Source organism: Gouania willdenowi, chromosome 4 (genome assembly GCF_900634775.1).
Source record: "Gouania willdenowi chromosome 4, fGouWil2.1, whole genome shotgun sequence".
Taxonomy (NCBI): Eukaryota; Metazoa; Chordata; class Actinopteri; order Blenniiformes; family Gobiesocidae; genus Gouania; species Gouania willdenowi.
The window spans coordinates 21,429,036-21,453,752 of NC_041047.1; the positions used below are offsets into that span (position 1 = coordinate 21,429,036).

The following is a 24,717-nucleotide window of genomic DNA, read 5'->3' on the forward strand; positions in this document are numbered from 1 at the left end:
CTTTCAGCCCCTCTCTGGGTTTTCTCAAAGTCTCTTCCCAGGATTGGTGCATTCCAGCTGGGCACAGAGCCTGGGTGGTCCGCCCCCCACCCCCACCCACCTGTCCTCTTTGACTGAAGGAAGGAAAAGTTCAAAAAATGCAGCAAAGGCCTTTGACCGCAGGGAGCACAATGTGAGCGTTGATGACGGCGGCATGGATGTGATGGTTACCTGCCGCTGACCCGTGCGGCTGTCCCAGCCTGTATTCTATGATCTACTGGTCCACTCAACAGCAAAGGGGAAGATGCTTTGCTGACCTGTTACCTATAGATGAGACTGATAAGGGTTGAGGATGGAGTAACCCAACTGTGACCCTGAGCAGGAACACCTCATCTTCATCTTTAACGTCTGCCGTGCACCTGAGGCTTCAGTTTCACATTTATTGTTCCTTCATTCATTCTAAAGCAAAGGCATACACACGAGAATAAATATAAATACTAACCCAGGTATTTACACAAGAAGATGCAGACATGTGCTTATGATGTAGCATTCAAACATTGTGGAGGTCTGGTAGAGTTGAAAACACCCTGTGCTGCTGTGACAAAGTTTAGTTATAGAGCATGAGAAGCAGTGGTGTGATACTGTTGGCATTGAGACAAAAACATGGTAAATAAATACGATGCAGCATGATATCATAGTGTCACCACGTCCATTCCTGATACTTTCATGAAGGCCTGATTTCCCTCCCTCAGGAGGTGAAGTACGAGTCCTGCATGGAGTACAGGCGATCAATGGGAGTGAGGGGTGAGGAGTCGCCCAGTGGGAGACAGTCGCTGTCAGCTAAATGACACAGTGTGTTCCTCATGCCTGTGTCACCATACAAGCTCTGAAAACCTAAAACACACACACATAGCACCAGGAAATACACGTCACGTTGACTGATCAATATTAGCCACTGCTTTCTGCAAAATCATGGTTTAACATTTTTGACATATTATGTGTTTCCGATAGAGGAAAACCATTTCATTTAACACAAATAAAATACACACAAAAGGAAAAAGAAAAATAAAGAAAGAAAAAGAATGTTGGTAACACTTTACTTGAAGTTTTATACATAAGGCTGACATTACGCTGTCATTAGCATGAATAATGTGTCATGAAGGCTGTCATTAAGTGTTGTTCATTACCCTAACCCAACCCCCACTAGATCACTCCACCTAACCCAAAATGCCAACATAGCTCCAAAGGTGTCAGAATTAAGCGAAAAGTGTCACAATTTAGCGAACGACACTTAATGACAGCAATAATGTCAGCTTTATGTATAAAACTTCAAGTAAAGCGTTACCAGAATGTCTAATAGTATATAAAACTAAAACCAATACCATTACCAAAGTAAGAAAAACATAACTGACAAAAAAAAACCCAAAAAAAAAAACATGCAGTACATTTTTAATACTGCTAATGATTAGAAAATTGCTATATTTAATTAATGGATGATAAATTCTGCATATTAATCATTATTAACCAAACTCGGGCTTTTGCTCTGAAGCCTTATAAAGAATAAGTTAAGTAAATAATTAATACGTTTTTGATTCAGATTTCATTTTTTAATTTCGTTTTGTGTTTTTTTTTATTATATATTTTTCCCTGTTGTAGTTCTTGTTGTTCTTGTTGCTTTACTCAAAGATGGTCAAGTCATATATTTTAGATGTATTTCCTAAAAATCTAAATGAAAGAAAACTCCTTTGAGATTAAACTGGTGCTGAAAAAAACCAGAAAGTGTCTATTTGTACCGTTGCCGTACGGACAACTTCCGGTGCTGTTGGTACGGTTACAGAACTACAAGTACGTAGCGTCTTAGGGTTGGGTTTAGGTTTAGGGTAAAGTTTAGTCTTAGTCACACGACGACCCAAACAGGCCAAATAGGGGCGCTGCGTACGGATAGAATGTCGGTATATTTATATGGCAACCGTATGGATAGCCAATGCCAAAAAACAATGCTAACAAATATCTATCATGGTCCTCATGTGTTGAAATCCTTCTCACCGTAGGGGTACATGTGGTCTCCCGGCATCTGAGGAGGAGTCAGGCCTTGTCTAAAGGGGTCCATGTCCCAGTCTAGCTGTTCCAGTGAGGTGAGTCCCATCTGTTGTTGTTGTTCTTGTTGTTGTACATGAGAAAATGAATGACCAAGGCCTTTCACTTCAGGGTTCAATCCACCACAGGAGGGTGCTGTGGAGAGAAGAACTATTTGACAATGTTTTGACATCAGCATTTGTTCTCACTAAAGAGTTAATCAACACATGTATGCACATTTAGTTGGCTGGTGTATTCTGTGACTAGATTTGCTGTCAGAAACTGTTTAAATCAGCCACCTGAACATCTTTAGCAGAAAGGGAGACTGTATGAATGTGAAGCAGTTTTTTTTTCTAATTTATCAGTAAATAATGAATGTTTTGGGGGTGATAGGGGTGATATCACTATCAAAAACAGCTTTCCAACAGTGCAATACCTGCATGTGTGGAGGTGTGTTCACACTGCTCCTGAGTCTCCTGCTGTTCCTGCTGCTGCTGCTGCTGCTGCCTCCTGGCTAGTTTCTTCATCTGCAAAACACACATCACCAAACATTGGGCACATTCCAACCTATACAACACTAAAATGTGAAGCTCAATTCTTCATTTTCCCTCCAGTTGCTTAAAACACAGACTTTCACATGTGTTGGTGCACGAACAGAAATACAAAATAGAGGACATTTTTCAGTGAAGGAAGGACACCACACGTGTGTTCATATTGAGAGGAAATATTTGGTTTAATCTGCCGTGATCTCTGAATGAGATGTCATCAGTTTCCTGTATGAGACGATAGCTGAGCTGCTTTTATTACCACTCTGGCTTACATACGCAGTGCAGAAAGAGGACCATTATTAGCACATGTGACCGTGTGTGTGTGTGTGTGTGTGTGTGTGTGTGTGTGTGTTGCATTACTTTGGCTCTTTGGTTCTGGAACCAGACCTGTACGACCCGTACGCTCAGCCCAGTCTCTGCTGCCAAGGTCTCTCTTACCTTGGATTAAGATTCAGAAGGAGTGGGTGTTGGGGGGGGGGAACATGAAGATGAAGATCAGAATAAGAAAGGTCATTTCAAGGTTGACATATCCACACACATTCAACTATTTTAAACTCATACACACATTTATTAAGTACATTTTCTTCTCTTTGTGGTGTCAAATACATCAGTTCCTTCAAATTTCTTTAACAGGTCTGATGGAAGGACTAAAGTTATATGATTAAAAACACAAATCAGTTCACACTATCCATCAGCAACACTCGTGACGATCTCCCACTGTAATGAGCTATATTATGTTTTGCCCTGTTAAACCGGTAAAACTAAACTGGTTTTATAATTAATACATATCATGATTACATATTTTTTGAGATAAACTAAGCTGTGGCGGGGGCTACAAATATGTGTTTGTCTGATCAGAGGGTCACATTATCAACATTCATATCAGTATTTAGAATAATGACCAATCTGAGCATTAATACAGGAAAGAATATTGGGTTTGTGTGTGTTGTGAATCATTTTGTGTATTTTTGTTGCCATTTTGTGTTTTAGAGTAATTTTTGATGTCATTTTGTGTATATTTTTCTGTTATTTTTGTGTATGTTTGTAGTTTTATTTTGCGTTTTTGGTGTAAATTTCTGTATTTTTGTTGTCCTTTTGTGGATTTGTTTTGTAATTTTTTAAGGGTTCTATGGCTGCAAAGTGTTTGAGTAATTTGGTGTATTTTTGCTGTTGTTATGTGTATTTCTCTGTCATTTTGAGTGTTTTTGAAATCATTTTGTGCATTCACTTTGAGGGCCGCACAAAATTAGACTGAGAGCTGCATGTGGACCCCATGCTGCTCTAAATTGTCCTGTGAAAACTTTTGCAAGACTGTCTGATCATAAATGTGTAGAGATCTCTTAAAAAATAATTTTCAAAAAGAAATCAAAATCTGCGTCATATCAGGTGACATTATAGACGACTGAATCACCGATGCCAAGAATAACAGATGATCGCATATCATTTAAGTGCACACATTAAGATCAGCACCTTGCGGCAGGGTTTGGATGACACCTCGAAGGATGCTTTGAAGGTCCGTCTTTGCTGAGTGGTCAGAATGGTGCGAGGCCTTTTGGGACGTTTGCCGTCGGAATCTTCTGATCGGACTTTTCTGCCTGAAACCCTCCTGGAGTCTTCCACCTCTTCTTCATCTTCTTCACTTTTATCTAAATTATGCACAGGTTCATTTGAAGACTGTGTTCAACAATTTGAATGAAGGCTGGTCTTTGTTATCAGAAGTCTTTTTTTATAAAACTTGAAAAGTGTAAAGAGTTGTAGTATATTACTAATACATAACATTGGAAGCTTAGTAGAAAAAAAACAACCTTCACGGCTGCTGAAAATTCAAATTTATTGAGTTTTTTTTCTATACATTTATTATCCCGTTGTTATTTTGTGGCTCCCTCCAGACAAATAAAAGGTTGTGTGCTTACCTGAGTCAGAGGAGGAAGGACTGGTCAGACACTGATGGTAGTCCTCTCTGGAGCACAGTAAGCGGCCGTCCCTGAGGACACAGCAGTCTCCGGTCTGCAAGCGGCTGGAGCACACGCTGCAGGTGAAGCATAGCAGGTGGAACACAGAGGCCCCTGCATGCATCACCAACTCTGCAGGTGAGATGGCCTCCCCACAACCCCCACAACGCACTGCAAACAGACTGTGGCAGGAAAAACAAGCACAAGTATGGAAAAATTGTTAATGCTCAAGGAATGTTGTTGTCATTCATCCTATATTGTTTTTCTTTGGTGGATTTGAAGGAAAAGGACCAACTCTCTTTACTAAAACTATAAACGGTGTTGCTGAGTCGACCTGTCACTCAAAATTCCAAGTCTGGCTATCCCTCCTCTCCTACTTCTCCTCCTCCTCTTCCTTTAGATCCAACCACTCAGACACATACCCTTTGCATGGCGGGTGTGTATCTTAGCGCCTGGCAACAGGACTGGAGAGCTTAGCCTCTGAAACTGTTGCCGTGGCTCCGACTGTCGTGTCCGAGGCCGTGCTCCTGGGATGCAGCAGAAAAGGCTCTCGGCAGGCCATGGCTCCAGGCAGAGGGGGGGAATCAGATCTCCTGGTGGGACAGACTGAGCCACTGGTCGCAGGAATTATCTGTGGAATTATCCCTAAGGCTGCTTAACCAGAGATGGACAAAGGCAGAGCCAGCCCACAAAGCAGCAGGACTATTGTCCGCTGGCTGGCACCATCACATTTTTTTGCTCTGACACACAGGATGATGCGTCATCATTCTGGAGATGGTTTGTCTGTAGACCTGACTGGGTCACCATGCAGAGCAGTCAACACAGAGGCCTGAGAAAGTGTCAGCTTTTCACCTACAAACACTGCACACGGCCCAGAGTGACACATATGTGTCACTCAATGGTTTGAACGGTTTTAAAGACTTTTGTCAATTAATCCATGCAATGTGTATCCAATAAATGTCCATGAAGAAAAGCTGCTACTGAACTATCAAAAGAAATGCTGCAGGCTTGACACTATTTCAATAATGATACATGTCTATACACAGTGCTTTAATATATTTGACAACCAGTTTGAGCTTCAAGCCACAGCTATAAATTAACATGTATTTTTTTACAATTACCACACTGATTATTTTCATGTTTCTGTTGTTTTTGGAATACATAAACTCTATAAATGAAAAGATATCTGTAATGCCGAAATAATATTTGATCCTTTTCTTCTTCTTCTTAATTTCCTGTTTTACAAAAATCACCAGAATAGTGACATCGCTTTTTTGATTTCTTGATTAAGATTAAAAAAATTGTACTTATTTACTTAGATATTAGACATTTTCTTTTAAATACTGGTATTTTACATTGTTATACATCTGGATTTTATGTGTTATTGTGCAGCACTTTAGTCAAACCTTGTTTGTTGTTAAATGTGCTCTATAAATAAACTAGATTGGACTGCACTGGAGGTGACAAGTGTTTGAATGTTATGTTTAATTAATTTCTGACTTCTCCGAAAGCCTGTGATAAGCTTATAAACATGAAATCATTTGAAGTTGATTATTTACCTAAAAATATAGCAATAGTATTTGTTGTGTTAAATAGATTTTTGATTTATATATTTTGGCTTATATGTTAGGTGGTATGAGTAAATCTACTCACAAAAAAATTAGGGAAAATTCCACAGTATTCACAAAAAAAGCCTGGACCCATGATAGGAAGTACTTTCATGTTGCGATACTCGTGTCAAAAGGTCAAGAGCTACAACATCCTGAAGCCAAACATTGCTGAGAGCTCTTACTGTTGCTTTGAGGTCACCGTGGAAACAGTAAAGCCTCTTCCCAGAAGCTAAGGAGGGTCATTGGGCCTGCTTGACCCATCGGAGTTGCCGAGCCCTCAGGCCCAATGGTATGTGATTTAATGTGGCTGTCATGGCGTCTGGGGTATGTGTGCATTCCTGTGGCAACGCAAGACACAACCATCAATGTGACCGAGACCGAGAGAACACCTGGAATGCTTGCGCGTCTGAATGATCTGGAAAAGTGTCGTCGTCTCAGTGTGATGCTAACGGTCGATGTCTGTGAGAATTGAACTTTGGAGATCCTTTCACAAATTGCTTTGTTGGTCCTAGTGCTGGAGGATTATGGCCAAAATGATAATCATGATTATTTTGATCAATATTGTAATCACGATTATAATCACAATTATATATCATGTTAAGGACAATTCTGTATTTCTTTTGCACTACTTTAAAAAAAAAAAACATCATATGAACAGTTTACAGTGCAAAAAGAAGCTTTGAATAAAAATGATGCCAAAAAAAAATTGAATTTAACCCAAGAATGTGAAATGTACCAAGGGTTAACTGAATAAATACACTATTACAGAGTGCTTTCATGAAATGCAACTTATTGGAAACATCTACAGCTCACAGCTCTCATCAATCCACCAAACGAATCAAAGCTGCCACTGACTAATGGTTGAGAAAGTGCCTGATTTGATATGCAGCAGAGCTCTCATTTTAAATCTAAATACTGCCGATGATCAGGTTAATTTAATCAAGGCAACCAAAATCGTGATCACGATTAAAATTTGATTAATTGTGAAGCCCTTGTTGGTCCTATTATTGCTTAAAGTCTTAACAATTTTTAATACAACGGTAAAAGGAGCTCCAATTGGGGCTGGGCAATATGAACCAAAACTCATATCTCAATATTTTTTCACAAAATGGTGATATATGATATGAATCTCAATAATTTTAATTCAAATAAAGTCTGACTAAGACAATTCAGGGTTAGATTTGCTGATGCAAAATGTTCCATAGGCACAATTATTAACAAACAGCTGCACAATATGTGCCACATTTTGACCTTTTCTCCTCTAAGGGACAGCACGTGTGAGTGAGTTGTAGTGTGGCTTGTTTAGGGGAAGGTCTGGATTAGGACACACTCAGAAATCCATCTAACAGTGTTTTTCATGCTGTTCTGGGATGTAGTGAACGCAGCGACTCCTAATACAAGTATTGTCATACAAAATAAGATATGACAAATAAGTATATCGATATAGATGATATTGTAATTTCAAACTTGATATATCCTAAATTCCATTACTGATGGAGCAGCTCAGGGTGTTTAATATTTAGAGTTTCCACTGACACAATTGTGACGGATCCCTCAGTCACACTGGATTATACATGACAACTAGTGACGACATCATCAGATAGAAACTAGCCATCATATGGAGCTTTACTGCACAGGAACACGAGGTAGATGCTCTGCTTAATATGATGATTAACACACGCACAGACCGTAGTGTTAGACCTTAGAGTTGACCTTTGGTGGACCAGGATAGAGGCAGATCCTGTTTCTGGATCAGGTTAACCAATGCTTTGTCCACACACACACACACACACACACACACACACACACTTAGACACAGACCTGCAGAGGCTCTGGATCAGATACTGATCTTCAGGTCAAGTGCAGCGTCAAACACCCAGCTGATACCCAGACTAATCTGCTGTCCAGTCCACCTGCCCGCTGAACCATTCAGCCATTTGAAATCTCGTGTCAGCCAACCAACACACAGTCAGATGGGAATTCCCATGAAGCTTCTTTAAATTACACCACGCTGGTGAACGACCATACTGATAAATCAACTGGATAATTGTGTCAATGCGACTTTTAAATCTTATATAAAATGCTTAAGGACAAATGTATAATCTTTGAATTATACCAACAAAATAAATAAATGTTCTGAAAATGCACTGATAAAAAAACACACAGGTGAAACACTGAGAGAACAGTGGAATATAAGTTAATTAAAAGTCCCATTAAAACACCAAAGTAATGAACCTAAATATTTTCAAGTAAATACTAGTAAAGAGTCTGTGAAGGTTTACAGTTATACAGTTAATAATGTGACTTTATAAAAGTGATAAACTATTAAAAAATATAAAAAATAAATCAAAGACGTTGAAATATGAAAAAAAAATCCCAACATACAAAATTCCAAACTTAAAAACTTAAAAAAAAGAATCCCAGTTTTTGTTATTTTCCATTCTTGAAATGTCATAACCATAACCACAATCCAAGTTGTAATAAAATGTTTGTTATAAAATGTGTCATTATTTTAAATTTACACAAATTTTGTATTGTGACCTTTTTTTTAAATAAGGGGTTGGGATTTTGCCCTGACATTGTTACACTCTGATCATATACATCACATTTAACTAAAATAACTAATAGTTTCTTTTTTTTTTTTTTTAATGTTATTAATTTTAAGCTGTTGAATGTTTTCTGTTGCACTTTTTGATCATGTAAAGCAAGTTGAGTTGCCTTGTGTATGAAATGCGCTATACAAATAAATTTGCCTTGCCTAGAGATGGAAAAGTTGTTTAATTTCCATAATTCCATTCAAAAAGTTAAACTTTCATATATTATAGATTCAGGGGCCACAATTTAAACGATTTCAAGTATTTATTTGTTTATTTTTACATAATTTGAACTTCCAGCTCATGAAACCCACAAAAACAAAATTTCAAAAAATTAGAATACTGTAAAGAAATCACCATTTACTTCTTAGTTTTTGCAGAAAAAAAGAGGAGAAGAAGGACTGGACTGTTGGCCAGTGGTCCAAGGTCCTCTTTTCCGATGAAAGTAAAGTGTGTCTTTCACGAGGGAATCAAGGTCCAAGGGTTTGGAGGAAGACGGGTGAGGAACAGAACCCAAGCTGCTTGAGGTCCAGTGTGAAATATCCACAGTATTCTCATTTTTTGAAATCCTGTTTTCGTGGGTTTTATGAGCTGGAAGCCCAAATTATGTAAAAATAAACAATTCAATACTTGAAATCGCTTAAATTGTGGGCCCTGATTCTATAATCTATGAAAATTTAACCTTTTGAATGGAATTATGGAAATTAAAGAACTTTTCCATTATAATCTAATTGTTTTGAAAGGGTCTGTAGAATCACACTGTTCAGTCTCTAACGAAGGGGCGGATGCTACAATGTTTGGTGAGGAAAAACTGGCACGGTTTGAAAGTCCTGGTGGAAGACAAAAGTGTTACTGGTGTGATGGGTGGGTGTCATAAGCGAGGGTGGGGGAGGGGGGGGCTGGGCTGAGAGGAGGAGCCTTGGCACCAGGCCTCCTGCTAATTGGTCAGGTCAGATATCTCACGGTCGACTGGGCGTCGTCCCATTGCTCGACGCCGGGGTTGCAAGGAGACGAGTTTTTCCAGATGCCACAGCACATAACGCCGGGGCCCATGGTGCACGCTGTCCCCCAAAATAAACTCACACCATCCTCACCTGCTCTCTTCTCACACACCTTCTGACACATATGGCTCCTCTCTCCTAATTGCCTCACTTCAGTCCAACATTTTGTCCAAGCATTAAAAACGACTTCGATCAGTGCAATAAAAATGTTTATTACAAGGACACTGGCAACGACGAGGTGACGTTACTTATAGACTGTTATGATTTAAAAAGGGTAAATTGTGATAACAGACTGGCATTGCTTAATTTAATTAAGAACTGCCACAATTTACCCTTTTTAAATCACAACAGTCCATCGTCATTACAATATTGTTGTAGTTTTTTTTACACTAGGTACATGTTTAAATTAGCATCTCGCAGACGTCTATGTGTTACAGTTTACTCAAATCATGAGGAACTATTCTTGGACATCTGTGTGTTGTAACCAGGGTTGGGGTCAATTATAATTGTAATCGCGTAATTGATAATTAATTACAATTATGGCGTTATTACAATTGGAACTGGAATTTAAGAACAATTGTTGCTGTCGTAATTGTAACTGATCATTTACTTTGTAATTGCGATGAAAATTCTATAAAAATTGTCAATTGTAATTTAACGCTAAACCCGGGGCACCATGTTACAGTTCTATGCATATGTAGTTAATAATTATTCAAATATGTTTCAATTCAAGCTTTCCCACATTTTACTATTTAAAAAAAATAAAATCTAGGGGTACACTGACACAAAAAAGGCTCAGATGCCTACATCAAAAATATTAAAACCTATATTTTATTGATTAGGAAGCCAACCAAGGTAACCAATAGAAAGGAAATAAATGAGATGATAGATAATATTTTGTTTTTAATGTATTTTACATCTGATTTAGGACCCGTTATCATAAGAGATGCTAACAGAAAGCTAACACAAGAGGAAGGTTAACTTTTATTAGGTTTTTTATTACAGGCTCAGTAATTGTGATTAATTGTTATTGAACTTCAGTAATTGGGAATGTAATTGTAATTGACTTTCTGAGGATAAAAAAAATAATTGTAATTTAAAGGTAATAAGAAAAAATGCTGGTTACTGCATTCGTAATTGAACTGTAACTTGAACGCCGGTAATTAAAAACGTAATTTTAACTGAAAAAATGTAATTGACTCCAACCCTGGTTGTAGAAATCAAGCCAAACACCCCCTGAATTACTCAGAGATAATGTGTGTTGTTGTCCTTTAGCTTGTGTGTCATTTTTTTTTAATTTTTATTTTGGCTCTCACTAAGGTGAGAACATATTTGGAAGAAGAATGAGAGGATGACGGGGTGGCTGAGAGAGTTTTTTAGGGTGGGTGGGTGTGGGTGACCATATGTTGTCCCCAGATTGCAGTTGCCACACCAGTGGACCTCAAATTTTAACACATTTTGACAATGTGTCAGTTTAGCACTACCCCTGGTCGTGTATGATAGTGTGACCGTGTGTGTGTGTGTGTGTGTGTGTGCGTGCGTGCGCATGAACAATATACAATGCACAATTTACAATGGTTTTGTTACATCCCCATTCCCTCACCACACAGTCCACCTGCAGTCACCTTGGTACACTATGCAAGCTTTACACACCATGTTTATGCACAAACTGAATATATGAATTAAAAATGTACACACACAAATCACTGCAAATGTGATGCAATAGAAAGGTGTGTTTCCATATAGAGACATTGCTTTTACTTATAAACACACACACACTAGCAGTAGCAGAGATACATTCCATGTCAAGGTCAGACCTGGACAAGGCTTCTGTTGTGAAACTTAGATAAAGAGACCGAGACATGAGGGGATGGGGAAAAAAGATCATTTTTGAGTTAACAGTGTTATGTGTATACAGTATTATACAAACTAGGTAGACTAATATATAATATTTGATGTTATTTATTTTTATTATTTTATATAATAAATTAATCTATAATATTCAACCTTGTCTTTACCTCTGGCTTGCTGACTAATTGGATTTTAAGAATAGATATTCCCTCTTTTCAAACATAGTAATAATAGAAATTTTACACATGCATTTTCCTCTTTGTTTTGCTTTTTGTTTGTTTTTATTATTTTGTACAACAATACGTGATGTGTTTAAAACAAAGCCTGTAGAAGATATTCGAGCTGGAAGTAAACATTAACATAGATTTATAGCAATATATTTAATCTAAATTTTTAAAAAAAACATCAAAATATAAAATATTATTTGTCATTATTTGTGTGGATTAGTTCCAAATGAATGCTGGAAATAACTATGTGTTGGTCTTTTCTCCCACATGTGGCAGCACAGGTAGATTTGTGTCAAAATGCCACACAGGGACATTTATTCGCAAACAGCTGATCAATATGTGCACTCAGAAATCCATCTAACTGAGCTTTACATGTTGTTCTGAGAAGTAAAAGCAGCGACTCTTAAAACTAGTATTTTGATACATAATAAGCCATAATATATATATATATATATATATATATATATATATATATATATATATATTTTTTTTTTTTTTTTTTTTATTCAAAGAAAAAAGTGTTCAATTGCAAAAATAAATGTTTAACACCCCCCAAAAATTGCATGTGAATACTTGTTTATTTGATATAAAAAAAAAAAAAATTAATAACGTTTTTTTTCTTATTTTTTTTTTTTTTTAATAAAACCACTTTTGTTTTTTTTGTGTTTTTTTTTTTTTTGTTTAAGCAACTTTTTCTTTCTCTGACTGAATAATAAAGACAATGATGGTCAGCACTCACTCAGTGTAATCCCGTCTGCAGTAAAGTTTGCGGTCCCGTGTGAAGCAGCGATCCCTGAGCGCGTCCCCGCAGGCTGTGCAACGCACACACCGCTCGTGCCACAGTCCGTCGGTGACTCTGAGCAGGTATCTGTCGGTGATCGGTCGGTGACACCCGGTGCACAGCGACCTACCATCCGCACCTGCGGTCAAATCGCACATCAATGAAAAGGACACAAAATCTGTGACGTGTGAAAAACGTGTGTGTGTGTGTGTGTGTGTGTGGGAAAAAAGTTAAATAAATGTTTCTTCTTTTGAAAACTGCCACTAAAATATTTTCTAACAAAACTGGAAAAATAAAATAAAACAAAAAGCCTCCTCTGCTACTCACCTAAACCCAGTGACTCCATTAAGAAATGCGTTTAGGTCTTAATTTAACGTCATTCCATTCAAACACGTATTGTTACAAAGTGTTAACTCTTCTTGCCTTCAGATTCCAATGCTGTTCAGCAGACAATAAAACTCCTAAAGAGTCTGTAAAGTTGGAGCTCAGCGCAGAGAGAGAGAGAGAGAGAGAGAGAGCTGCACCAGCACCGAGCCTTCAACCAGACACACTGATATTATTCACCATTTATCACCATCAATTATCCTATTAGGGCTGAACAACAGAGAGAGAGAGAGAGAGAGAGGGAGAGAGCATGCAGGTGCACGCCTTCTCTGCTTTCTCTCTTTCACACACACACACACACACACACACAGAGAGAGAGAGAGAGAGAGAGAGAGAGGTCTATATAGTTTACAAGGACAGTTTCTCCAAACAGGCCCAGTTGTGGTTTAGGTGAACTACCCTTTCCTGAGGTCCTAAAGCAGACACAAGCAACTGGTGGCCCTGGGGCCACATGCGGTCCTCAGTCGAATGGTGTGTGGCCCCCAGAACAAAATTGTAATTCGTGAAGTCAGAAGTTATACGAAGGACAACAAAAGACACAAAACTCCAGAAACCCAGAAAGTGATAGCAAAATGCACAAAATGTCAAGAAAAGTAGAAAAAGTAAGAAATACTAAAAAAGATTCAAAAAAAAAAAAAAAAAAAAAAAATTCATAAAACATACAAAATGACAACAAAGACACGCTAAACAACCACTTAAACACAGAATGAATACAAAAACAGCAACATATGCAAAAGGACTTCAAAGACAAGTGAAATCACACAAAATGACTGACAAATACACAAAATAACAACAAGAACAAAAACAATACAAAACATACAATGACAAAAAAAAAACACAAAAAGACAACAAAAATGCACCATACGGACAAGAAAACCTCCAAAATGATTTTTAAAACGCACAAATTGTGTTTTCAATCTCACGTTAATGCTCAGATTGGTCATTTTTCTAAATGCTGACATGAATGTTTATAATGTGGCCCTCGGATCAGACAATCACATTTTTGTGGACCCTAAAAAAATCTGAATAAAATTTAGCTCACTTTAGATTTCAGGTATGAGCTACAGAACTACAGAACTTTATACACATCAAACTGACAATTTCGTGGTTCATGCAGACGTTTCTGTTTTAGAGAATAATAATAATTAATAATAATAATAATAATAATAATAATAATAATAATAATAATAATAATAATAATAATAATTAATAAATAAATACACACACCTGACAGCATACAGCATTAATAGAACAGAAACTTTAATCTCACACAACCACATAATACTACAATACTCAAAACATAAACAAAAATATATATTTTTAAAAAGTGCATACAAATAAATAAAAGTGCTCTTAATGCAGAATTTAACCACAAAAAAATGAAAAATATACCAAGTGGTGGTCTTTAGGTTTGCAGCTTTTTTAATTTTAATTTTTTGCATTGAATTGCCATTACATACGTTGTCTGGCTTAAAAATAAAACAGTTTTGACACAAAGTATCGTGTTAACTGTGTTTGACAAATCAAAAACATCACCTGGCTTTTGTCACACAACACAAAAAGTGCCACAAATGTAAATCATTCCATTAGCATTCCTGCTCAATATTATTTGCATCCAACATTTAAAAACCCATTTTAGAACCAAGGATCTTCTTTAAACATTGAGGTGTCTCCATAACCGCACATTAACAACCAAATGAACAACACAACTGTGGGTTTGCTTTTGTGACTGCCTTTTTTTTGCAGAAACATCATAATTGCCAATAGCGTTACAGCGTTTGCTTCTGTGTCTGCTTCTTTGCAGCTGTTCCTCTGTTTCTCACAAAGTCTCTTATATTTTGCCCTGTTCTTTGAGCCAACACGTGGCAGTGATTGCGTTCATTTTTAGAGGTCAGTTTTCCTTTCCATATGTGATTTCTGAAATGCCACATTACTGCAGCAACCTCTGCCTTCAACCACGTCTTCTTAGGCACGCTCCTGGAGGCACATTTCCTGAAATACATGCACAGTATTAAAAAAATGTCACAAACAAAATTTGGTGAACTGAGCCATCAAAACTCTAGTCCAACTAATGCCAGAGATCCATGTTTAAAATTCTTGATAAGGTGCATTAGGTTGTCTATAGATTGTTTGTATTATATGATTTCCCTTATTACATTTGTCTAACTCAGACTGAAGGTCAGCTTCATTTGACTGAATGCATATACTGTGTACTGTATATAGTACTCTGCAAAGATTTTAGGCATTCAAAATGTCAGTACTTTCAAAAATTAGTAGTTTTAGAGTTTCTGAATTAACAGTAAAGAGAAATATTGTAAAGAGAGAAACCTCAAATCAGATTAATATTTGGTGTGAGCACCAGTTCTCCTACTGTACAGGTTGTTCCAAGCATCTCAGAAAACTAGCAAGTTTTTTTTGTGGATTTAGCCTGTGTCAGGCCGTGTTCACACCTGGCACCAGAATGCATCTCCTGATGTCTTGAGGGATCACTTGTGATAAGATCTTAATGTCGTTTGTCCCTTCTGTAATCCTTGACTGACTCCATGATGATCAAAGCTCTAAAAGGGGCAGTCCTTGCTCTTTTTGTGATGAAAGATAGTTCTTTAAGACGATGATTGGTATTGTTGTCCTGCTGCACAATTACGTGATTTAGATAAAAATCCTGACATCCAAATGTCAAAAACCTTTGCAAAGTATTGTATAGTATTTGATACTTTTCATTAGTTACAATAATAATTTGTACAGATATGGTCAGATTTGAAGTTTTCTAGGTTATGTACTGAGAAATCCATGCCCAAACATAACAACAGGCTCCTGACTTCACTGAATTTCTGTGGTATGTATTCATGCTTTGTGGGGTGTTGTCCATGTCTGTTGTAGAGTGACTGGGCAAACTTAACGATAGAGAAGTCATTTCGCACAACTGAGGCAGCCTCATTCTGTTTCATGACACTAAGGAGCTTCCACTCCACTTGAGATCTGCTGACAGGATGCAGACTCTTGAGCTACAGCTAAAGCAAGTACTTTGGTTCTTCCAGGTTCTTCATCCAAATTTCCTGGCTTGCAGGGGCATCTTCGGACACGTCGCCACAGTTCTTTACGAATGTACATCTCTTGACAGTACATACAGTGAGCAAGCTTTCCTGCCACTGCTTTAGTTTTTGGTTTTCTTTTTACTTTCACAGGTCCAATTCCAGCTTGTAACACTGCAGAGTTATGTCTAAAATTTTCCTAGTTCCTCACTTTTTCTGAGAGTATTTTGCGGTCTTTGGAGCGCTCAGGTACGGAAAACATGTACAATTTCCACATGTGTCTTGTGTGTGTTTTAAGTGGCGTGAAATTTTGCTGACCACAAATCTAACAGTAATTTTTATTACTCATAGTTCGATGTGTTGATTCTTGTTTCTGAAGTTCAGCTTCACCCTCTGGCTTATCCTTTGATGAGGGTTTGGCAGAATTAGTTGCTTCTGATGTTTCAGCAGCATTGGGACCCATGTGATCTCCAAGAGATGACCAACATTTGGACATGTTGGGAACAACTGGGATGCTTGTGTTTGAAACGTGAGATGTTCTCTCATGGAGAATTGCTGGTTTTTCTTGAATATGTCTATCGTTTGACTGACTAGACATAAAAGGCACACTTGCATCTGAATCTTCATCGTTTTGTGACTCTGAGTTTGGTATGTAATCCTCATCAGACTGATCATTTTCTGATATTTGATCTGGTTCTGAACAGGAATTGCTGTGCTGATCTGACAGCAACACATTGCCAGAATAATTTGAATAGTGCTGTTGCTGAAAAGATGAGAAAGCAATGTATTTTTATGTAATGGCGGACACTTTGTAGACACTGTAAGAATTCAAGAAACCTGATGTGGATACTAACCAGTGCTGGGTGTTGGAGGTTATCATTATATCGTCTGAGGCAGGATTTGTGCCAGATTCCTGAACAAACTGTAACATTTTTAATATATTAATTTTAACACTACAATTTTTAAGTTGTCTATCATAGTAGTACAATAAATTGAAGTGCACAAAAACAGCAACAACTTGAAATAAGTACTCAGATGTCAGTGCCAATGAGGTAAAACAGCTTTTAGTAATCTCAATAATATAATACATATTTTAATCAATGTCTTGATCACAAAATGGCGTGGTAAGTGTTCAATTTCATCCAACACATTTTTACAAAACCCAAACCAAATAATATTTTCGATAATATTGTAAGCTGTGCAGAAATGATTTTTCTTAGGTTATTCTTAGCTCATTGGCTGCCAGCCATTTTGAGAACAGATACCCCCCCCCTCACTGCCAGCCATTTTAGAGCATTTTGACTGATCTTTTAAGATTTTGTACTATGACTATGTGAAACCAGATTCTGAAAGAATAGACTCCTTTCAGAATCAGAATCAGAATCAACTTTATTGACCAAGTAATGTATGTTATACACACGAGGAATTTGACTTGGTGAACTGTGCTCTCTCTAATAGTGTAAACATTAAATAACAATCAACTAGAAAAAAAAAAATCAAAAATATAAACAGTTGTTAGACTAATATGTGCAAAACTAAATAAAATAACAAGATAATAATAAAATATAATAAGATAATAGTGCAGTAGTGCATTGATGAGTAGTGCAGGTGAACATTTAAATTAAATAGTATGTACATGAACATTCCCAGTGACAGATTTATCCAGGGTTATGTTTAGTTCCATGGTTATTTCACAGAAACAGGTCTGACACTCTTTGACTGTTCAGAGTTGATCAGAGTGACAGCCTGGGGGAAGAAACTGTTTTTATGGCGGGTTGTTTTGGCATACAGTGATCTGTAGCGTCTGCCGGAGGGGAGGAGTTTAAACAGATTGTGTGCAGGGTGTGAAGGGTCTGCAGTGATGTTACCTGACCATTTCCTGACCCTGGACAGGTATAAGTCTTGGATGGAGGGCAGATCGACACCAATGATCTTTTCTGCAGTCCTGATTATTCGTTGTAGTTTCATCAGTAAAAAAAATGGTTTCTGGCTTGTTTCGAGATTCCATAATCAGCAGTTGAATCATAGGCATAAAGTACAGGGGGGTTACATCCTCCAAATATTCTAATCTAACTAATTTAACCCTTCCAATATTGTTGTCCAAACATAAATTCCAAAACATTCTATTAAAAATTTCCTACATTGATGCGTTATGTATTTTACAACCATTTAATGACAAAATATGTATCATTAACTACCCACAGATTTATGCCCTTGAGCTCGGGACCCCGACTCAGGATCTCGGGCAGGATCCAATCAGTCCGAGTCGGTCGGAAAGATGTTTTAAAAGGCGGCGCCCTCCATTAGAGGTAAACAATCGCTTTCTCCTCAACTTTTATGTGCCGTCAAGATTCCCACCACTGGTGCGTTAGAGTCCTAACTTTCGTTTTCTCCCTTTTCTCTTAATTTTATTGTACCACTATTTTTAACTATTTTTTACTTGTTCATGAGGCTCAAAAGATGCCAGAATGCAGGAAATTGCATGCATTTTGTTGATTTTTTTTAATGGGAGAGGACCCTCAGACCTCGCTAAGAAAACAGGCTTTTTGTGAAGAAAAAAAAAAAAAACCTTTTCGAGCAGAACAGTGACTTTGAGACTAATGTTTTTTTGCTTTAATGACACCTCAAACATCTGAAGATTGGTTTCCTTCTGTAAAAAAACAAAAACAACACTGAGACTGGGCTTTTGATGGCAAAACTATTATTATTTTGCAAAAATACAACAATGTAAACTTTTGCATTCGACAAAAATATATGAACTTATTTACAGGTACGTATGTGTATTGTGTGTGTGTGTGTGTGTGTGTACCCCTATACTGAATAGTTCAGCTTAGTGTGATAAGCTGTAAAACATTCTCCTGCGTGCAAGGGGACACAACATGCCTTGCAGTAAAGTCGTGTCTCACTGCGCTTTCCCTTGCGTGCACAGACCCTACACCTCCTCACTGGTTTTGACTTCCTCGTGGTGGACACCAGGTGTTCAAGTTTGTGTCTCCCTATCTGTCCATCCAGCCTACTATCTGGGTCAGAGTTGTATGGTGCCCTTGCAGTATCTTGGCCTTCCTGCAAGTTCCCACCCCCCTCAGTCCCCACACCTGCAACTTCCTCCTCCTTTACCACATGCCGCTTAGCCGTCCAGGACTTCACTACACTGCGCATGAACTCCAAGAGGGTTTTACACTCCCCATGGTGTCTGGCTTTGTAGAGGACAAATGCGTTAAACATGCATATTTGGAACAGATAAGCAACAAACTTCTTGGACCAGTTCAGCGACCTCCGGATGTAGGGGTAGTAAGCAACATTTTGGTCCAACTTATCCACCCCATTCATAAAGGCGTTGTATGCAACTACACATTCTGGATTGAACTGAGGAACCTTGCATTTCTGTCCTTTCTGCAACTGCATCATTCCCTCATCAATACAAATACTTCTTCCTGGCAGGTACATCTCTCTGACCTTTTCCATAATGTAGTCTAACACTGGGCGAACTTTGTACATTTTGTCAGTTGCATCCTGTGATTCATTATTATTGTAATGAAGGAACTTCCAAATAATTTGAAATCTGTTCCTTGACATGGTCTGAGTGAAATAGGGTGTTGCATCAACCTCATCCACACTCCAGTACAGTACAAGGCTTGGCTTTTTGACATAACCTGTGAGAAAAGAAAGTCCAAAGAAAGTTTTAAGTTCTGCGACTGACACTGGACTCCAAGCATTACCTCTGCTATGTGGCTGACTGCCAGGACGTGCCTTGAAATACTGAGTGGCATACAGGTTTGTCTGATCAACAATAAGTTGGAGCAGCTCGTCAGTCAGGAACAGCTCCAGGAAGTTGGCTGGCACGTCGGAATCCGGCTGTGCGGCAGCGTTCCGGGGTCCAGAGGTTGCAGTGCAGGGTATCTCATTTGGCTGCAAGTCTGTTTGATACCGGCCAGAGTCCTGCCCACAATCTCTGCTGGATGCTCGAGCTGTTAATTATAGAAATATATACAATTATCATTATTATTATTTTTTTTTTTTGCTGCAGTGTGATGTGAAGACAGACATATTTCTTACCTTTCTTCTTAGCTCTGCCAACAGGAGTGGGATCTCTGCTGGATGCACAATCTGTAAATTGAAAATTGTTTCACATCAGCAACAGATTTTACAGCAGCCTATTTGAACGTAATGGGACAAAATGGCGTTTCATGTGGCGTACACTGAAGGAGGGTGATCTCTTTGATGTTGGGACCGCTTTTATCTCTCAAACCACGCTAGCAATAGTAATAAAAGTTAGCTAGCTAGCAAGTTAGCAAATCAAATCAATCTTTAGATATAAAGCAAGTTAGTTTTTACCTCCTTCATGTCTTTCTAGAGCATCTGGGGACGACACTCTGCTGCTCCAGGTTGTCCCAGGCAGCAGCCATTCATCAGAAGAATCTGGATCAGGTTCGCTGAATCCATCCGACTCAGATTCGTCAGAGAAGCTGGGCTTTGAAGAAATGCGGCGTCGTGAAACACGCCGAGTCTCACCGCTTGGCCCGGGTTGTTGATTGTCTTCTCCCACGATCGCGACACTCTCAATAGTTGACGTAGGTCTACACATGCTCTGCTCCTGGAATGGAAAAAGGACATCATATGATGAAGACAAGATGTTCTCTGTGTAAAATTATGTGACCACCATGACTGTTTGACTGTTCTGTGAGGGGTAAATCTATTCATGAAAGGATTTTAGTCAAATAAGTAGTAAATGAGAAGTCTGCAAACTGCAAGTAGAATCAGAAGCTAATAGGTGTAATAATTTGACATTTGATACTGTTTTGAAATACTAAGTCTACTAACACTTTTAGTAGAATGGTACCTAGAACAAGTGGGTGTAAGTTTTTTTTTTTTTTTACAACTAACTGTGCTAATATAGTTTCTAGATTTAGATTGATCCAGTTTAAAAATGATCTTTTCCTGCATTTCATTTCTCACGTGGCTGAATCTACATCTATCAGGTTTAACTGAAAATCTAACTATACCCATTAATCTAACATAGCTCAAATGCATTGTCCAAACATACTTAAAGGGATAGTTCGCCTATTTAAGACATGACGTTGTATGCATTCCTCACCAGCACTATAGTGCATACACATTGTCTCACTCAGTGGTCACCTCCCTGGTCAGAGTTCTGGCCGCTTGAAGTTGTTCAAGAAAGTAGTCCCGGTTAGTTTCCGGGGCCACAAAACTGTGCGTTTTTAATAGAAAAAAATATATGCGTTTGAAAGCTTGATTCATTTACATCACAAAACCGCCCACAAAAAAAATTCATACCTCCAGTTTCAGTTTTAATCGGCACTATTTTCTGTTCCTTTTCCATCAATCCGCGCTGCCGTCAACGTCATCGGTGCACCTAATCCCATCAGCTGTTGATAGCGCGACTCGCGGACAACATGTCTGACTCCGAAACTTCCGATGATGAATGCAATTTTAGCACAATATCAGATGAAACAGATGATGAAGAAAGTAATTTGAGCAAAGCTCAGTGTAGCCTAAACACTGACGTTAGCTTCAAAATCAAGGTGTCATATGCAACATCAAGTTAGTAAATAGAGCTTACCCGTGGTACTGGTACAGCAGCAGTATTCAAAATGCGTTTTTTGCTGTTTCCTCGGTTGGGGATGTAATCGTCCTCGCTGAAGTGAGCACTGCACACAAATCCTTTGTACTGGATATTTTCGCTCCCGCAGAATAGCCGATGTCAACCAGCCAAAGCTGTCTCATATTTATATCAGAAACTGGAAAACGATGGAAGCTGAACGGTGATCCCGGCACATTTTTGTGGTCACAACCTGGGAATTTACAAGTTCGTACCATTGTTAATGTACGTACGTTTTACTTTCTCTTGCTTCGGTCTTCCGTCGTTGCTATTAGAGTGTGTAAACCCTATTATCCGCGCTGCCGTCAATGTCAGCGCGGATTGATGGAAACGGATGAGAAAATAGTGCCGATTAAAACTGGAGGTATGAATTTTTTTTGTGGGTGGTTTTGTGATGTAAATGAATCAAGCTTTCAAACGCATATATTTTTTTCTATTAAAGACGCACAGTTTTGTGGCCCCGGAAACTAACCGGGACTACTTTCTTGACCAACTTCAAACGGCCAGAACTCTGACCAGGGAGGTGACCACTGAGTGAGACAATGTGTATGCACTATAGTGCTGGTGAGGAATGCATACAACGTCATGTCTTAAATAGGCAAACTATCCCTTTAAGAACAAGAGTGATACCCACCTGCAGCAAAGACTCTACCAACTGTATGGTCGAAGGTTCCTCTTTAATGTTGAATTCTGTTATTTGTCTCCAGTGTAGCTGGGAGGCCTGAGGTTTCTCCTCTTCATCTTCACATTTAACAGAACAAGCAGCACTGTTTGTCTCCTGCTGCACACAAAGCTGGTTCTCCTCCTGACCTTCACTGATCATCTCTGGTTCCTCCTTAATGTGGAGACGCTCTGGGAGAAGCTGCTCCACGTTCTTCCTCTCACTGAAAACACAGTTAGTGACTGACGACTGCTGGAGATGTAATCTGTGCAGATGAACTTTAGGCATGAAGGCAGCCATGACAAGTTTTTTGTTTTCATCTGTATTTGGAACAGATTGGGAACCTGATCGTCTACTGGTGTTATGGTGCAGACTCTTGTCAGGAAGGATGATTTTCATTTCAGAATCCACTGGAACTTCTTGCACTCCATGTTCAGTCTCGATGGCTTGTAACAAAGTCTTTTCTTCCTCTGTTGCTCTGCATATTTCTATAGCTCTGTATAATGTTAGACGTCTTTCCTGTATCAGTCTCTTTTTAAGGTCAGAGTCTGTGATGCTTAACACAAGCTTATCTCTGAGCATGTCATTCTCAATTATTCCAAACTCACAGTGTTTGCTTTTCTGTCGCAGCTCTGTCATGAATGTGTTTACTGATGTCCCTGCTGTCCTCTGATGAGACCAATATTGAACTCGTTCAAAGACAACATTTCTCTGTGGACAGCAGTGATCTTTAAAGGCTTGAAGAACATCCTCCATTGTCAGTTCATCTCCCTCACCTCTAACAGTCAGTGTGTTGTACAATTCCAGTGCATCTTCGCCGATGGTGTGGAGTAAAATATCAATCTTTGCTTTTTCATCTTTCTCCCCTGAGGCCGCTATATACCGCCGAAAGCTTTGTTCCCAGCTGCACCAGTTGTCAGCAGGGTTAGCGGTGAGAGACAGAGGTGACGGTGCTCTGAACTGCTCCATTTCCTCCACTTTGTCTCCCGTTCCCACTTTTCTATCCTGTAGCGTGTAGGCGGTGCTAGCTCCTATGCTAGCTCGGTTAGCATTCTGCTACAGCTTCTCTCTGTGTCTGTAACTCCGTCTTCTAACACCGTGTTGTGCTCTCTTGCTTGACAGTGGAGTTTAAAGGTACTATTATAGTGTTGCTGACTCTGTCTTTAAGCTGGATATTAATAACGTTCACTATTAGACTCACATGCACCCCTTTGTTTACGGCGTCGCTCTTTCTTCTTCTGCTGCTTTACCTCAGCGGCTTCTTCTTCTTCTAGTTTTCTGGCGGGTTGCGACCATAACTTGAGAGGAGCATAACGCCACCTACTGTATCGGAGTATGCTATAATGGGCTTTATATCTACTGTATTTCACTAGTAGCCAGCTTTTTAAAAAATAATAATAATAATAATTACTTCTTTATATTCTATTATATAATCCTGTGTCTTTAAGATATGTAATCACGGCTCCGTGTGTGCCACTAACACATTTTTTCTGCTCCTGCTTTACCACGTACAACGGCTTCTTTTGCTCCTTCTGTTTTTGCGCCTTCTTCTTCTTCTTTTTCTTTTGTGTTTTTATGGCAGTTTTCTGCCTTTACCAAGGAGCATTACCGCCACCTACTGGGCTGGAATTGGAACGATATTAGGTAGTTACAGTGAATAATCTATCCTAAATTATTCCTATTAACCTTGTTCTATTCAAAAACCTAAATAAATTCCTCATTATCTCCTTATATTCTGCTCGAAGTATATTTATTAAATTAAAGAAACCCCTTGTTCTCTCAACTGTCTCCTTCAGTGTTCTTCTCTCCACCTCATATTGTTTACATTCCATCAGAACTTGTAGTACTGTTTCAAACATCCCACACTTTTCACATTTCACATCTTTATGTTTTCCTATCTTATTAAGTGTCTCATCCTTACAGTGTCATTATTGTCTCTTGCTTCTGCTTTCTTCCAAGTCTTTCACCCTCCTCAACCTGTTTCCGTTTTGCGAAAAAGTCTCTTCCTGTCTCTTGAAATTCCCAATATTCTTGCCTCCTGTTTATGATATGTTTCTTAACTCGTGTTGTTCCTTCAGCTTTGCTCAACTTAACCACAAATGATACAATTTGAGAGACTGCTTATAGCTAATTGTCCACCTTCTCATTTCTTTCAATTCCAACATGAGCTGGAACCCAGACAAAACACATATTCCTTCCTGTTTTCTGGATTTTATTTATCAAACTGTGTATCTTATAAATCAACTCCTGTTTGCAAGATTTCATTGATGATATACTTGTGAGTGCTGCCCAGCTATTTGATGATATCACGCCTTCCTCAATTTATATATTGTCATATACAAGTGCAGTGTCCATAGGAAGTATGTCTTGCTAGATGGGTTTTCGTTTCCCAAATTACCCA

General features: G+C 38.6%; 2 protein-coding genes across 2 annotated transcripts; both read right to left on the reverse strand.

Annotated features, from left to right (window-relative positions):
- Positions 1-727: 727 nt before the first annotated feature.
- lmx1a (LIM homeobox transcription factor 1, alpha) lies at positions 728-13,067 on the reverse strand. Its single transcript, XM_028443572.1, has 8 exons — positions 12,947-13,067; positions 12,578-12,758; positions 4,517-4,737; positions 4,074-4,249; positions 2,964-3,041; positions 2,492-2,582; positions 2,026-2,211; positions 728-873 (listed from the first exon to the last, which is right to left on the reverse strand). The coding sequence occupies exons 1-8, from the start codon at positions 12,963-12,965 to the stop codon at positions 728-730; spliced, it is 1,098 nt and encodes a 365-aa protein (XP_028299373.1). The 5' UTR covers positions 12,966-13,067.
- A 5,658-nt stretch (positions 13,068-18,725) lies between these two features.
- Positions 18,726-23,570, reverse strand: LOC114461463 (uncharacterized). The gene is made up of 4 exons (XM_028443548.1): positions 22,290-23,570; positions 20,371-20,629; positions 20,092-20,142; positions 18,726-20,003 (listed from the first exon to the last, which is right to left on the reverse strand). Exons 1-4 carry the CDS (start codon positions 23,283-23,285, stop codon positions 18,847-18,849), a joined length of 2,463 nt encoding a protein of 820 aa, XP_028299349.1. The 5' UTR covers positions 23,286-23,570; the 3' UTR covers positions 18,726-18,846.
- Positions 23,571-24,717: the final 1,147 nt, after the last annotated feature.

Bases quoted from the DNA above. Each gene is read 5' to 3' on its own strand.
- lmx1a (XM_028443572.1), bottom strand. The intron at 3,042-4,073 runs GTGCTGATCTTA...TCTTAATCCAAG, and splicing joins CATCCAAACCCTGCCGCAAG to GTAAGAGAGACCTTGGCAGC. The intron at 2,583-2,963 runs GTAATGCAACAC...TGTGTTTTGCAG, and splicing joins TCCAGAACCAAAGAGCCAAA to ATGAAGAAACTAGCCAGGAG.
- LOC114461463 (XM_028443548.1), bottom strand. From the start codon at position 23,285: ATGGAGCAGTTCAGAGCACCGTCACCTCTGTCTCTCACCGCTAACCCT. The intron at 20,630-22,289 runs GTGGGTATCACT...TTTCCATTCCAG, and splicing joins TGGTAGAGTCTTTGCTGCAG to GAGCAGAGCATGTGTAGACC. The intron at 20,004-20,091 runs GTAAGAAATATG...TATAATTAACAG, and splicing joins TGGCAGAGCTAAGAAGAAAG to CTCGAGCATCCAGCAGAGAT.